The sequence below is a fragment of the Mesoplodon mirus genome (genome assembly GCF_964341445.2).
Source record: "Mesoplodon mirus genome assembly, chromosome: 6".
Taxonomy (NCBI): Eukaryota; Metazoa; Chordata; class Mammalia; order Artiodactyla; family Ziphiidae; genus Mesoplodon; species Mesoplodon mirus.
This window is the reverse complement of record NC_138982.1, coordinates 141,691,361-141,704,942: the sequence shown is the minus strand read 5'-3', so window position 1 is coordinate 141,704,942 and position 13,582 is coordinate 141,691,361. Positions and strand designations below refer to the sequence as shown.

General features: G+C 48.0%; 1 protein-coding gene across 3 annotated transcripts in view; it reads right to left on the bottom strand.

Moving 5' to 3' along the window:
• Positions 1-13,060, bottom strand: part of IGSF5 (immunoglobulin superfamily member 5) — a 72,509-nt gene extending 59,449 nt beyond the window's left edge. For all 3 annotated transcript variants that reach the window (XM_082624490.1, XM_082624489.1, XM_082624488.1), the window contains exons 1-3: positions 12,961-13,060; positions 9,405-9,480; positions 2,176-2,493 (exon numbers count right to left, since the gene is read on the bottom strand). In XM_082624490.1, the coding sequence (XP_082480616.1) occupies positions 2,176-2,493; positions 9,405-9,468 (382 nt within the window). In that variant the 5' untranslated portion in view covers positions 9,469-9,480; positions 12,961-13,060. The remainder of the gene's footprint in view (positions 1-2,175; positions 2,494-9,404; positions 9,481-12,960) is intronic.
• Positions 13,061-13,582: the final 522 nt, after the last annotated feature.

The window sequence follows — 13,582 nt, the reverse complement described above, 5'->3', positions numbered from 1 at the left end:
TTACCTTGTCTCCCTCTCATTGCACTTGCCAGCATTTACATTGCACCACTGTTATTCATGCACTTGCATTATCTACTCTTTTTGTAAGATTCTTGAGAGCAGGACTGTGTCTTATTGCATTCACCTTGAGTCCCCCTTAAATGCCTAACACAATGGCATGCTCCTACTGGGAATGCAACAAATAATAGCAAATGACTTTATGGGCATTGCTATGAACCAGGTGCTGTTCTAAAGGCTTTATATAGACCTACTCATTTGATCCCACAACTACCCTATGATGAGCAAACTAGGACACAAGGTCATTAAGTAACATGTCCAAGGTCACACAGTTAGTCAGTGATAAAGCTGGAACTTGAACCTGGCAGTCAGCTCCCACATCTGTGCTATTTACCACTAGACCTCTCTGCCCCACCAGCTTCATTTGCAGTAACTTGAAACAGACAGGGCTTTGGAGTCTTCAAACCATCCTCAGTCATTGTTCCATCCGATCCTCATAGTAAACCTGTGATGTGGGCAGGGGAGCCTTATCCTCACTTTAAAGATAAAGAAATTGAGCCATTTCAGGAGTCACCAAGGTAGGTAAATGATGAAAACAAAACCAGAACTCATATCTTTGGTTCCTTGTCCTGTGTTCTTTCCTTTATACCACAAATTATTAGAATAATAATTTGGTCACGCAAACTAAGCCAATAATCCAGGTAGCTTCACAGAATCACTTATTTAGAGAAATATCATTGTGCCCCTAATTAAACCACACAAAATTAAAGACACATAAAAGTAAAGATATAACAATTTGACTAAATTAAAAAATGCAAGTAGAAATAGGTAGACATGTAACTCCACCAAATGTTATCAAATTTGATTTGACAGGAATATTAATATAGACCAAATCATTGGAAATTTCTCCTAAACAAACTAATAAACAGGCATAAGAAAAAATTTCAAAGACACAATGTAGTCTGTTAAAAGAAATGCTGCCATAGAAATCAGGAACTCTAAACGCTCTAATGCATCTACAAATAGTACATAATTACATTTTTAAGGAATGCAAAATGATTAAACTTTGATAAAGATGTTCTGAATCCTTGTATCCTTTTATTTTTTTATGAAGTAGCATAATCTTCAGCACCTGAAAATTACCTTTGATCCCACAACTGCCCTATGATGAAAATGAATAAATGATAAAAGGAAAAATAAGTTATCCATTATTATAAATTTTGTTTACTCTTTTATTTTCTCTAAAAGACTTGGTAGGGCTTAGTGAACACACACCTTTGATTATAAGAACCACTGAGGGCAGGAAGAGTAGGTTAGGGAAATTCAGCTGGAAAGAGGAAAAAGTTAAAGCATGATTCAAAGTTGATAAATGATGTCAGGCAAAGAAATAGAGTCAAGTATATGAAAAACTAGAAAAAGGGCAATGATCATCAACTCACTCTCTAAATCAAAGACAAGTGTTCGCAACTGGCCCCAGAATTCCAGGATATACTTCCAGAAAAGTTATTAGTGCTGAAATTGGTCAGATGAAAAAGTAATAGGGCTTCCCTGGTGGCGCAGTGGATTAGAGTCCGCCTGCCGATGCAGGGGACACGGGTTCATGCCCCGGTCTGGGAAGATCCCACATGCCATGGAGCGGCTGGGCCCGTGAGCCATGGCCGCTGAGCCTGCGCGTCCAGAGCCTGTGCTCCGCAACAGGAGAGGCCACAACAGTGAGAGACCTGCATACCACAAAAAAAAAAAGGGGATAAAAGCTGTCTTTAATAGTCTTAATAAAAGAAAAAGGAAAGGAAAGGGAAAGGAAGGAAAAGGAAGAGGAAAGGGAGAGAAGCAGAAAGAAAGAAAGTAGAAAGACAGTCAGTGAGGATGGGAGGAGAGAAATAAACACCTAAAACAACAAACACTAGTCAGTTCAGAATAGCTCTAAGCATACCAACTGAAGGCGAGTCCACATATGAAAGAAGGAAGGAAGGCCAGGAAGAAGGGAGAGATGGAGGGAGTGTGGTGATAAGTAACAAAATATCCATCAGTTCAGAATAATTCTAATCATAGCACCAACTGAAGGTCGACCCTATATGTCCCCAAATATGACATGAACTTCAGAAGGTCCCTTCCAGCCCCCTGACATTTAACCCAGTGAACTCCAAATGCTCTCATTGGAGTCACCTGCATGCACACCTTGGACAGAAAGAAAGGCGGATCCATCCCGGTCACTGTTCTGGAGGCTGCATTTGATTTGCCCCGTATCGTTGAGTTGTACATCGTGGATTATCATCTCAGAGATGAAGTTACCACCCTCTTCATAACTCGCGGAGGTGAAGCGGTTGTTGGTGATGATGGGCTCCATGGGCGTGATGCTCAGAACCACCGTGCCTTTCAGAGCCCACATGATGAGCTTCCAGCCCTGCGAGATGGTGCAGTTGAAGCGAGCCTCTGAGCCCTTCAGCGCCGTGACGTTCTTGGGACCCTCTATGATTACATTATTGGATCCACAAGCTAAAAGACAATCAATTTTTCAAGGTGGTGAGGGGATGACTACAGAAGTCAACCGTACAACGTAGCACTTATGAGTACCAGTTGTGGCCACTGGGTGACCATCCTGTGGCTCAGATTCCATGTCCTACTGGTCTCAATACCAGGTCTCCCAGTAGCTCAGGAGCTTCCAGTGGACAGGAAGCCACGCCCATGCCCTCCTTTCCATGGCCCTCTCCCCACTCCACAGTCCACGGAACTCCCAGTGGGATTGGGACTGGAGGGAGCAATGTCTCTCCTCCACCTCCTGTGGGATGTTACCTTAAGTATCTGACCCCAGCCTGTCCAGAGAGCCACCACTAGCCTAGCTCTGTGGCTTCAGGCAAGTGTTTCAGCCTCACCATGAAGTGAGAATTTTCCTCCCAGTGAAGTGGGAAGGACATGTGATTTCCACCTCAGAGGAGATCCCAAGGCTAAAAGGGGAAGTGGAAAGAAGCTTCTCTTTGCATAGAGGGTGGAGATCCCAGCTTGCCGTGATCATGGTCCACCGCACACCCCTGCACACTTAGGACGGAACTGTCACTAATGCCACACCCCACTTCCTAAGGATGAGAAGAGATACGTGGGGGAGACACAGAGAGGGAAAACACATAGAAGGATGTAGGAGAATGGGATCCCTCCAGGAGAACCCTGTGGGGATGTAAAGGATGCAGGAGAGTGGGATCCCTCAATGACAACACTGGGGGGATGCATTTGGCAGCCTCGTAGAGAGTCCTAGAGCATCTACTGTTGTGTTTAAAACTCCAGCGGGTGGGCAGGTAGTTCTAGATCATGATACTGTGAACTCCAGAGTCCTGCCTCACTGGGAAAGTTTTCACACTTCTCCTTGACCACTCCCCTCGCTGCACAACAGGGACACTAGTACTGAAACCCAGCAGAATGCTACAGGGCCTTCTCAGAGACAGGCCCTCCCCTCCCCTATCCCCCCTGCTTCTTGTTTGTAGAAACACTTTAACCTCTTAGACCTTCCCTGAGCTCCAAATAGAAAATTTAACCAGAGAAGTGAGAAAATGCAGAACAAAAGGAAAACTGTCAAACAGAAAAAATAATAATAGTTTAGCCATAAAACAAAGTCAAGGACACTTAGCTCCTCCTCCAGGGCTATAGATAATATCCTGAGCCATATTCTTGAGCTGTTTTGCAGATACTGAAACCCCCACCAGGTGAAAGAAGTTAAGTGCATGCTGACCACAGCACATAGACTCCAGACCAGTTGGAACCAGAAGGCTGATGATGTTAACTCCTGAAATACTACCCTGTGATCTCTCCACTAACTAACCAGAAGAATGTCCATCAGCTGTTCATGAATCTCATGACCCCCTCCCTCACACTGTCTTTTGAAGCCCTTCCCTGAAAGCTATCAGGGAGTCTGGGTCTTCTGAGCATTAGCTGCCTGTTTTCCTTGTTTGGTGCTTGGAATAAATGCTGCACCTTCCTTCACCACAACCTCATGTCAGTAGACTGGCTTGGCTGCGTGTTGCGCAAGTGGACCCAAGGTTGGTTAAAAGTACCACAGCAACTAGTTTTAAGAACCAAATGAGACGATCCACATAAAGCCCTTAACATGATCCTCAAGCACTCAGTAAGCAGTCACTACTATGTGACTTACAAGACAAACCAAGAAAATCATAGAGGAAAGTAAAATGTTTCCTTCAGACTTCTCACAACGTTCTACCTTTTGCTCACCAGATGCACTCTGACACTGGTTTTAACTGGAATGACAACTCCTAACTGGCCTTCCCCAAGGAGGACATCAAGACCTCTCCAGCTCATGGGAACTCAGTCAGAAACACTCAAGATGGAGTGTGTTCTGCTACTGAAGAACTCAAGAAATCATTCAGCCATTTAGGACTGATTTTCTTATCACCCCAGAAGAGCGAATTGGTGGTCAGAGTTTTCCTAGACTTTCCCATGTTTGTAATAATAATTCAAAGTAGAACTTACAGAGCAATTGATAATCTCCAAGGTTTCTCATCTGTTACCTCTTACATTTTAATGCTGAGGAAATCAAGACCAGCAATGTCTCAGGACCTGTGATCACAGTGGTGGGGCTGAGACACAAACTCAGCCCTTCCCACTCTGAATTTTCCCTCTTTCCCACTCTTTGCCCTCTGATCTCACTCAGAGTTTATAGTAAAAAGACCCCCCAACAGCCCACACTCTTGGTTTCTTCTCAGCCACGCCTGCCACCATCAGTAAGACTACATGTTCCAGGGACTTCCCTGGCTGTCCAGTGGTTAAGACTTCACCTTCCAATGAAGGGGGTACAGGTTCAATCCCTGGTCGGGAGCTAAGATCCTACATGCCTCATGGCCAAAAAAAACCAAAACATAAAACAGAAGCAATATTGTAACAAACTCAATACAGACTTTAAAAATGGCCCACATCAAAAAAATCTTAAAAAAAAAAAAAAGACTACATGTTTCTATCACCTTCCGGAGCTATATGAACCCTGTGGGTCCACCAGGCAGCCCTCATCCACACTGGGTAACCCCAAATAACTGCAACCCCTCTTTCCTTCCAATCTTATAAGGTCAAGTTGTAAGGCAGGTTCTAAAAGAATCTAATTACCACCTGAAAGATTTCTGGGAAGGAACCTCCCCACCAGACACGCACTAACACATTGGCACTCACCTGAGTACCCAGAATGCACTGCAGGGATGATGCCCACAGCAGGTCCAGGTCAATGGGAGAGAATGGGGTGTACAGGCAGTGTCCCTGAGGCCCGTAGGACTGGGTCAACTAGGAGATCCCAGGCTCCAAAGAGGCAGAACTGAGGGAAGGTCAGAATTAACTAGGACTAATCCTGTTTGGGGGTAAACATGATCACTATTCTTTGTTTTGCCTCTGGGCATGATAGAAAGAGAGAGAAAGTATGACCCTAAATAACCACTCAAATTGAGTGTTCTCCCTTACCCTTGGGCACATATTTCTGATCCAAGGATCCCTCTGATCTGGGATTTTTTTTTAAAAAAGGAAAAAGTCTGAAAAAGGGAAGTCAGAAATGATTCCCCAGGGAAGCCACAGCCTCTGTGCCAACTTGGCTCTTTCCACGAGCCCTTAACTGCATCTTTTAAAAAATAGCTCAAAGGAAAGGAACAGCCAAATCTACACCCCAAGGAAGAAAAGACGAGACGTGTCCTCATACTCTACACTGTGATAACAACATCTTTCCCACCTCGGACTCGGGTCCATGGGAGTAGATTGAACACAGCCCACGGGTCTGGGTGCTGGGAGCTCAGGGGTGGTGAGACCAGGGCTTGCCCGGCCAGCTGCTCCATCCAGGCCACTCCAGCAGGATAAGCAAAGCATCTGAAACCCTGGTTCCATCACTTCCTGGTGCCGGGTAGGTTATTCACTCCAAAACACTGTTCACTCCAAGCCAGTCTTTAAATTCCCTACAGACTGCACATGGGAGCAAGAATGCACCAGGTACAGACCTTACTGTGCAGCTCAGGAGGTGGGAGCTTGGGAGGGACCTGGACCAAATGGAAACTCTTCCACTTTGAACTTGGCCTTTAAATTAAACAGGCGGCATCAAATCCTAATCACTAAACACCCCTGACATCGTTGCCTGCGATCCTTGCTACCACCATGAGTCAACTCCCCTCCAGCTCTGCCTTGTGACTCAGAAGCTCTATTTCTTGTACCGTGAGGCCCTGGAATCTCACTGCTCCCTCCCCTGCATCCTATCAGCTGCAGTGTGTGTAACTTGCCCCACACAGGACAAATATGAGAAAACTGTAAATAAGACCTTTCGTCAAACAGTCCGCTTTCCCCTTTGCTCTCCCTTTCACTTTGTAGAGCAAAGGGCCAAACCAGGGGAAGAGCCACGGGAACGATCAGTGTCCCCACACCCACCTCAGTCACCAGCTATGGTGATCACCCAACACCGGGTCCTCCCTTGCAGGAGCTGATCCACTTGCAAGATGCTCATTCATGCCAACACCCTCCAATTCCAAATCCAGGGCTTCAGCCCCGCCCAGCCCCTTGCTTTCCTCCTGTCTTGCAAATCCTGCTCCACCAGGCATCTCCGTGTAAATGGCTGGCTGCCACCCAGGACTTAGAAGCTTCTCTTCTACTCATTGTGCCCTAACAGCTGCAAAACTGAAATCACTTACACAGTAGCATGTGGGCCAGCTGCCTGGCCCCTCCCAGTCGTCTGCAGATAGATCCTAAACATAAATACCATTCTTCTGCAACTGCTTCTTCTCAGCTCCCTGGAGCAGCAGCCAGGCGTCTCCCTGGCGTGTGGGGCACAGAGGGTCTGCACCAACTAACCCCTCTACTTTTCCACTTACCTCTTCTCCAGCTTCCCTCCTGCACATGTAGACCCCTCACCTGCTCCCATCTCTTACTTAACATTGGAAATGAACAGACAAGCAGACAGTTAAAAGCAGACGGGAGAAAGGGAAATAAAGCAGAGGGCAGCAGAAGGGAAGTGCACAGGCAAGACAGCTCCGATGGAGAAAATGGTAGTCAAAACACATCGGGGGCTGGGAGCATCAGAAGGAAACTGGCAAGTGAGGGAGGGGGTCCTGAGGTGTATCAGAGCTGCCCCCCATGTCCTGCTGACCAGAGCAGGAGGTGCCATCATCACTGCTGTGGCACCGCCATCACCCAAGACTGTGCTCTCCACATGGCAGCCAGACTGGTCTTCTCAACATGCCTATATGACCAGGTACACTTTCCAACCTCCCACCCCAACACCCCAGACTTTGTTTAAAATATTTCCATCCTTTACGATACAGACCAGATCACCCTTAACACTACCATGTCTTAAGACCCTTATTAGTCCCACATCAACATCCTCTCCAACTTCATTTTGCCCCAAACTCCACACTCTGACCACCAGACCATCTTCAATTTATCCAACTCACCAACTCTTTCTGGCCCCAGGGCCTTTGCACAGTCAGTGACTGCCTGAAGAACTAGTCTTGCTTACTCCTCAGCTCCCAGCCAAGTCGTCTCCTCCTCAGGAAGCCTTCCCAGACCACCCTGTGCAGGTCAAATTATCCATAACAGGCCTTCAGATCAGTGAAGCAATTGTCATGGTGGTGATTTTGTATTGATTTTTCTATCAATTGATGTCTAAGCTCTTTGTTAGCAGAGACTGTGCCTGGTTTTGCTCATCCCAGTGCCTGCACCTAAATGGCACGTAAGAGGTTCCCAGTGAATATTCACCGAGTGAACAAATAACCCATCATGCTAGGAGCAAGGTGGACAGGCGAGGGCTGGCAGGAGTCCTCTGGGGGCACGTGGAGGTTGTCCTCAGCTATTCAAAGCCATTAGAGGTGTCTCTACCCGACACTTTCCAAGATGAAGCATCCTAGGAGTTCAGGCTTTTGCAATGGACCCCATCCCCCAAAGGGCTCTAGGATTACCCATAATCCTCTCCCCTCCTGGAATAGCTATCTCCAGACCTCAACCCAAGCCATCCCTGCCTTCAAACAGTACTTCAGGAAAAATAGCTCAGAAAAATTGTAGACGCAGAGTTCATCAGTTTCCCGCTAAGCTGCTGGAAGAGATTTTTGCCGCCGTGGCTGAGACAGCCACGTTGGAGCCATATCCCTAAAATGTGTGCTGAGCCTGTTTTGCTAACCCCATGAGTCCCTACACAAGCAGGGAAACTGTTTTCCTCTCCACCCTACAAACAAATGCATATCAAGCACCTACTAAACGCTTAGCACCACGTACTAGAAGGCATAAGCTTCCAAACAACTTTGCCCCTAAATACATGTTAACACCACAGCCTGGTTCCCTTGGCTTAATGTGTAAACACACCCAAAACCAAAATTTGTAAAACAGTCCTGACTGCACATCACACACTCTGATCATTCCTATACTATTTTATTCTGTTTTATTTTTCCAAGCTGTCGTGGATGGAGTTAAGAAAGAAAAAAAAAAAACTATTATCTAGCCATCTGAAACAGAGTTTATAGGTGTGTAAAGTATAAAGCAAGCAAAACTTATCAACTTATCTACGCAACTAAAAGTCAGAATAATGATGACTTTCAGGGAGGGGGAGGGGCTGAAGAAAGCATTTGTGAAATGTTCTTGGGCTCCTCGTTGATACACAAAGGCGCTCAGTTTGTAAACTTTCATCAAGCTGTACCTTTATGACTTGTGCACTTTTCTGTGTGTATATTATTCTTCAATACAGCGCCTTAAAGTCCCCGCAGTAAGAATACCCTGAGGACTTTAAAACCTAGCTAGGAAAACAAGACAAACACACCAGACAGAAGCCATGAAATCAAGACAAGACATAGTCAAAAGAAAGCTGGCGTACAAACTCCTGTTACCCTAAGCACCCAGGGGTCTGCACACTCCATCTCCTGCAACGCGGAATCTGATCCAGAGACCCTGGCCTGGGACACCTGGAATCTATTCTGACTGATACTCTGGGAAATTTCCAGGATGAAGAGGAACTGTCGGGAGGACTGGGGGCTCTCACAGGCAATGGGCCCCTCACTCTGCCAACAATGGGAGCTGTGAGGTTATCACCCAGAAAACTGCAAGGTCAGGAAGGCTTCAGGGAGGAGGTGATGCCCAAGTCAGGTCTTCCTTGAAGACCAGGTAGAAATGGAAGGGGAGAATATCCAGGTGGGGGAATGGGATGCTTCTACAAGAGCAATGACCTTGGGACCAAGCAGGGACCCCGGTGAGGACTGGTGGACTCCTGCTCACCTGAGGGACCCTTCCGGAGTGAGGCCGACGCAGCAGGAAATGGAGGCGGTGAGGTGGAGGGGACCCAACAGGAAGAGCCTAAGGCAGAATCTGCTGACAGCCACGAGCCCCCGTGGCCTCCTCCAAGTCCCTCCCGCCCACTCCAGGTGGATGCCCGGGAGAGTGCCTATCAGCTCCGTGGTCCCTACCTGCCAGCCCAGCCAGGACGACCAGCGCGACCAGGATGCCTCGGCAGCAGCCCGCATCTCGCATGCTCCTCCACACCTGGGAAAGCAAAGCAGGCAGGTCATAGCCTGTCTCCATTCAGAGGGGCATGGGGACCCTCCCAGCTCGTGTGTTTCCCTGGAGAGATAAGTCAGCCTGGCCAGTGGCACCAGCCTCATCTTGGAACGTGTTAGAAAAGCAAATTCTCAGGCCCACCCCAGACCTGCTGGATTAGAAGCTTTGGGGGGCAAGCTCAGAAATCTACCTAAAGTTAAACATTGTACTGATTCCTGTATGTGCTCCCGTTTGAGAATCAGTGTATTCAACGATCTTGCTCCCAAGCCCATGTATAAGTCGTGGGAAGCACGTGCTATACCATGGCCACAGAATCACTAACCGAAAGGTCAGAGTGCGGGCATACTGCTACTCACTTCAATCAGGATGCTTTAATCATTGAGAAAAAAAAAATGCTACTCACAACAAGTGTACGTTAGCAAAAGGGAAGACAGACAGCAAAAGGAAGGACTAGATCATAAGCTTATTAGGTGGTAAGAGGTGTGGAGACAAATAGAAGAGAGCAGTGCGTGTGAGGGGATGTGTGTTTGGTGGGCTGGCTGGTGCTTCAAACGCAGAGGTCAGAGAAAGGCTCCCAAGAAGGTGCCCAGTGAACAGGGAAGGTGGTGAGGCGACCGGCACATGGGTATGTACAGAAGAGCTTCCCAGGCGAAACAGCAGGTGCAAAGACCCTGGGGTGGGACCGTGCCTGGCACGTCTGGGGAACCGTAGAGGGGGCTCTGGGGCTGGGACAGGAGACAGGTCAGTGTAGACCAAGTAAGGGCTTCCTGGCCCCTTGGTAGCACCCTGGGATCCTGTCATGTGCATCTCTCGGCCCTTCCTTTGTTCTTTGAGAATCCTCTTGCTCACTCTCCATCCCTGCATTTTTCTTTTTTATTTTCTCCTTCTCCTTGGGACAGGCCTCTCCGGGGCAGTCATCAGCACTGCTTAGAGCACGTAAGTTAAATCTCCCACTGAACATGTCATGAACTGTCTACAAAAACACCGGCTCCTCAGCCCAGGAAGGGGTTTCTTTATTTCACACGTCCTTAGCACAGCGACCCGAGCTGCGGGGAGTTTTCACTTTGGCTCTGGTCTCCACGTGGATTTCACAGCTCCGCTGGCGGGGATACATCCCTTCCCCCCAAATCAGGGGGCAGCGGGTTCCCTAAGCGAGCCCGCGCGGGAGTCTGTGATGAGCTGCCACACCCCCCGGGCTCCATACTGTCGTCTCTAACAGGACATAGGCCACCACAACCCACAAGCCGAAATACAATAACTGAAATAGACAGAGGGAAGAACTGCCTCGCCTGCTCCCTCAGAAAGCACGTCATACAAGCTGCTGAATCAAATAGAGTGGGGTGTCAGGGATCGGGGAGGCCCGGCCCATGACCCCACTTTACATGTAAGTACAGCACCGGGTGCTCACAGCTCACGAGCAGGAACGTGGGGTTTCCGTCTCTGTTTTCTGATGTCTTTGGATGTCTTTGGAAAATTCAGCCTGTATAGTAAACCATAACTGCTCGTGTGTGTAATGTCAGGGTCCCAGCATCTGTGCTGCAGGACCTTCCCACCAAGCAACTCAGCTCCTGACATCATCTAAAAAAGACTACGTAAATACCTACAAATATGCCTTGATACCAAGCTGTCCAGCAGCTGAACACAAACCAAACTGAAATCATGGCCTTCCCAGATGGATCCAAGATCCCAAATTACCAAACGCCAAATAAATCATTTACCAATTTTCAAGGTTCGATGAACACAAGTGGACCAGCCAGTCACTCTACGAGTCACCTAGAAATCTAGGCTCAAGCGGAGGATGGAGGAGAGACTGAGCTGCCGAGTTATAAAAGTCACACATTTTTCTGAAAACAGTAAATGTGAAGTGCGGACCCAGCATTACTGAAACTGCAGCATGAGCTTAAGGTCCACTAGGAAAGGCTTCTAGTCACTGATTGTCTAGTCAGCCAGGCTGCAGACTAGCACCAAATTACTTAACTCGCTTATTCTCTGTGTGACAGAAGGAGTCCATTTCTAAGAGCCCAGCAGAACCCCCCGGGCGGGGGCACGTAGGAACACCCCGAGTGCTACAGGAACCCAGACGTGGATCTTGAGAGGACAGTATTTTTTGAAGGGTGTGTACAGGAAGGAACTGTCACCAAATTGGTTACAAGTTGTAACTGAACTCAGACAGTTTGCTTTAATTAAAGGAAGGCTTTGCCAGGTAATTTGCAAGTTCATATCTCCATGGAGTAGTTTGAGATTTTACTTCTCATTCATTTGGTTACAGAAGACTTGGATTATCTACTTTTAGTTGAAAAACTGCAAAGTCTTTCAAAAATCTTAAATCTTATTAAATCGCATTGAAACAGAAATAGAGCTACAGATGTAGAAAATAAACTTATGGTTACCAGGGGGGAGGGATAAATTGAGAGACTGGGATGTACATATACACACGACTATATATAGAATAGATAACTAATAAGGACCTACTGTATAGCACAGGGAAACCTACTCAGTACTCTGTAATGACCTATATGGGAAAAGAATCTTAAAAAGAGTGGATATATGTATATGTATAACAGATTCACTTTGTTGTACTCCTGAAACTAACACAACATTGTTAATCAGCTACACCCCCATAAAAATATTTTTTTAAATTGCATCAAGACAGGATTTAAATCCCAACCACTTTCTACTGCCCAGACAAGGCAGAAACACTCAGGAGACCCGTCTGCACCCACCAAGCCAGTCATCTCAGGAAGAAAATTGCCAGATGCGATCATTTCACTTATTTACCCCCACACACAAACCCTTATGTCTGGGTTTTGGGGAAAAGCTTGAAATCATAAAATCCAGAGGCTGCAGACATCCTGTTTTTAGGCATCAGCATAAATCCTAAACCCAAAAACAGGTAGGACAGGAGGGAATTTAAATGCACACAAGGGGCTCTCCACAAACCTCTATGTGCACATACAAGGGCACCAGGGACCCTCCTCCACCCCAGTTCCCCAGCTCTGGGCAACCCCGTATTCGGAGGTGCCTTGGCCCTGCCTGCCAGACGTGGGGAGTCTTAGAACTTCCAGAGGTTTAGAGCAATTTCCTTTCCATCAGGCCTCTCACTGGGGAAGAATAAATGGCATTTAAAGTCTGTCCAATGAATAATGGGAGTGCCAGGAATTTTCCAGCCTTTGAATCCAGACCTTCCAAATTCCAGCGAGTCTCGGCTTTCAACGCATTCGGAGAACAGCTCCCTGTGAAGCTTGATGAGAAATCGTCTCAAATTCCTAAACTCGCAGAGCAGCCCGATCTTTTAATTTTTAACTCTGTGGAATTTGAGAAACAGTTACGTGTTGGATCATCCAGCACTTCCCCGCCCCCCCAGACCAACAAGCGGCCTGCCCGGGGCTGAGCACCGGCTCCCCAGCAGGAAGCGGGTACCTGCGGGGAGTCCGCTGGCCACACCAGGCCCACGCAGTGTCTCACCTGTGACAGGTGGATCTGCCCGTTGGGGCTTCAGCGAAGGTACTGCGGTCCCCAAAGGCCCCTCTCCTGCCTCTGAGCTCTCCCCACAGGAACAAATCTCTCGGCCACGGAGAATCCGGACCTCTCTCACCTGTAACCAGGAAGTCGCTCACGTCACAGGCCGGGCTGTGCACACACAGGTGGCCTCCCTGCCTCGGGCCCTGGAGCCGCAGACTCCCCGTTAATCATCAGCCAGCCCCAGGTCCGTCAGGCTGACGACGCCTTGCCTCAGGGCCAAGGCTGCCCTCGCACTTGGCCTCCACCCCCTGTTCCTGCCCCAAGCCTTTCCTGTGTCCTGCAGGAGGCCAGCGGGAGGCTGGCGGCCCCCTCCTGCCCTTGGACGTGGACGTGGCCGGCCACCGGCCAACCTCGCTCCTTGGGCTCCGGCACAGGCCCGGAGCTGGCAAAGCGGGTTTCTTCTCGCAGCCCGGCTCCTCCACATCCACAAGAACAGGTTCTTTTGTGAAAGAAAAAAAAAAAAGTCCTGAGAGTGAAGTCCTCTGGAACGGGGCCAGCTTTAGAAGTCAAGTCCAGTTTCCTGTGGAGCGTTTGCAGGAGAACTGCTAAGAGGTTTTCTGCAGGC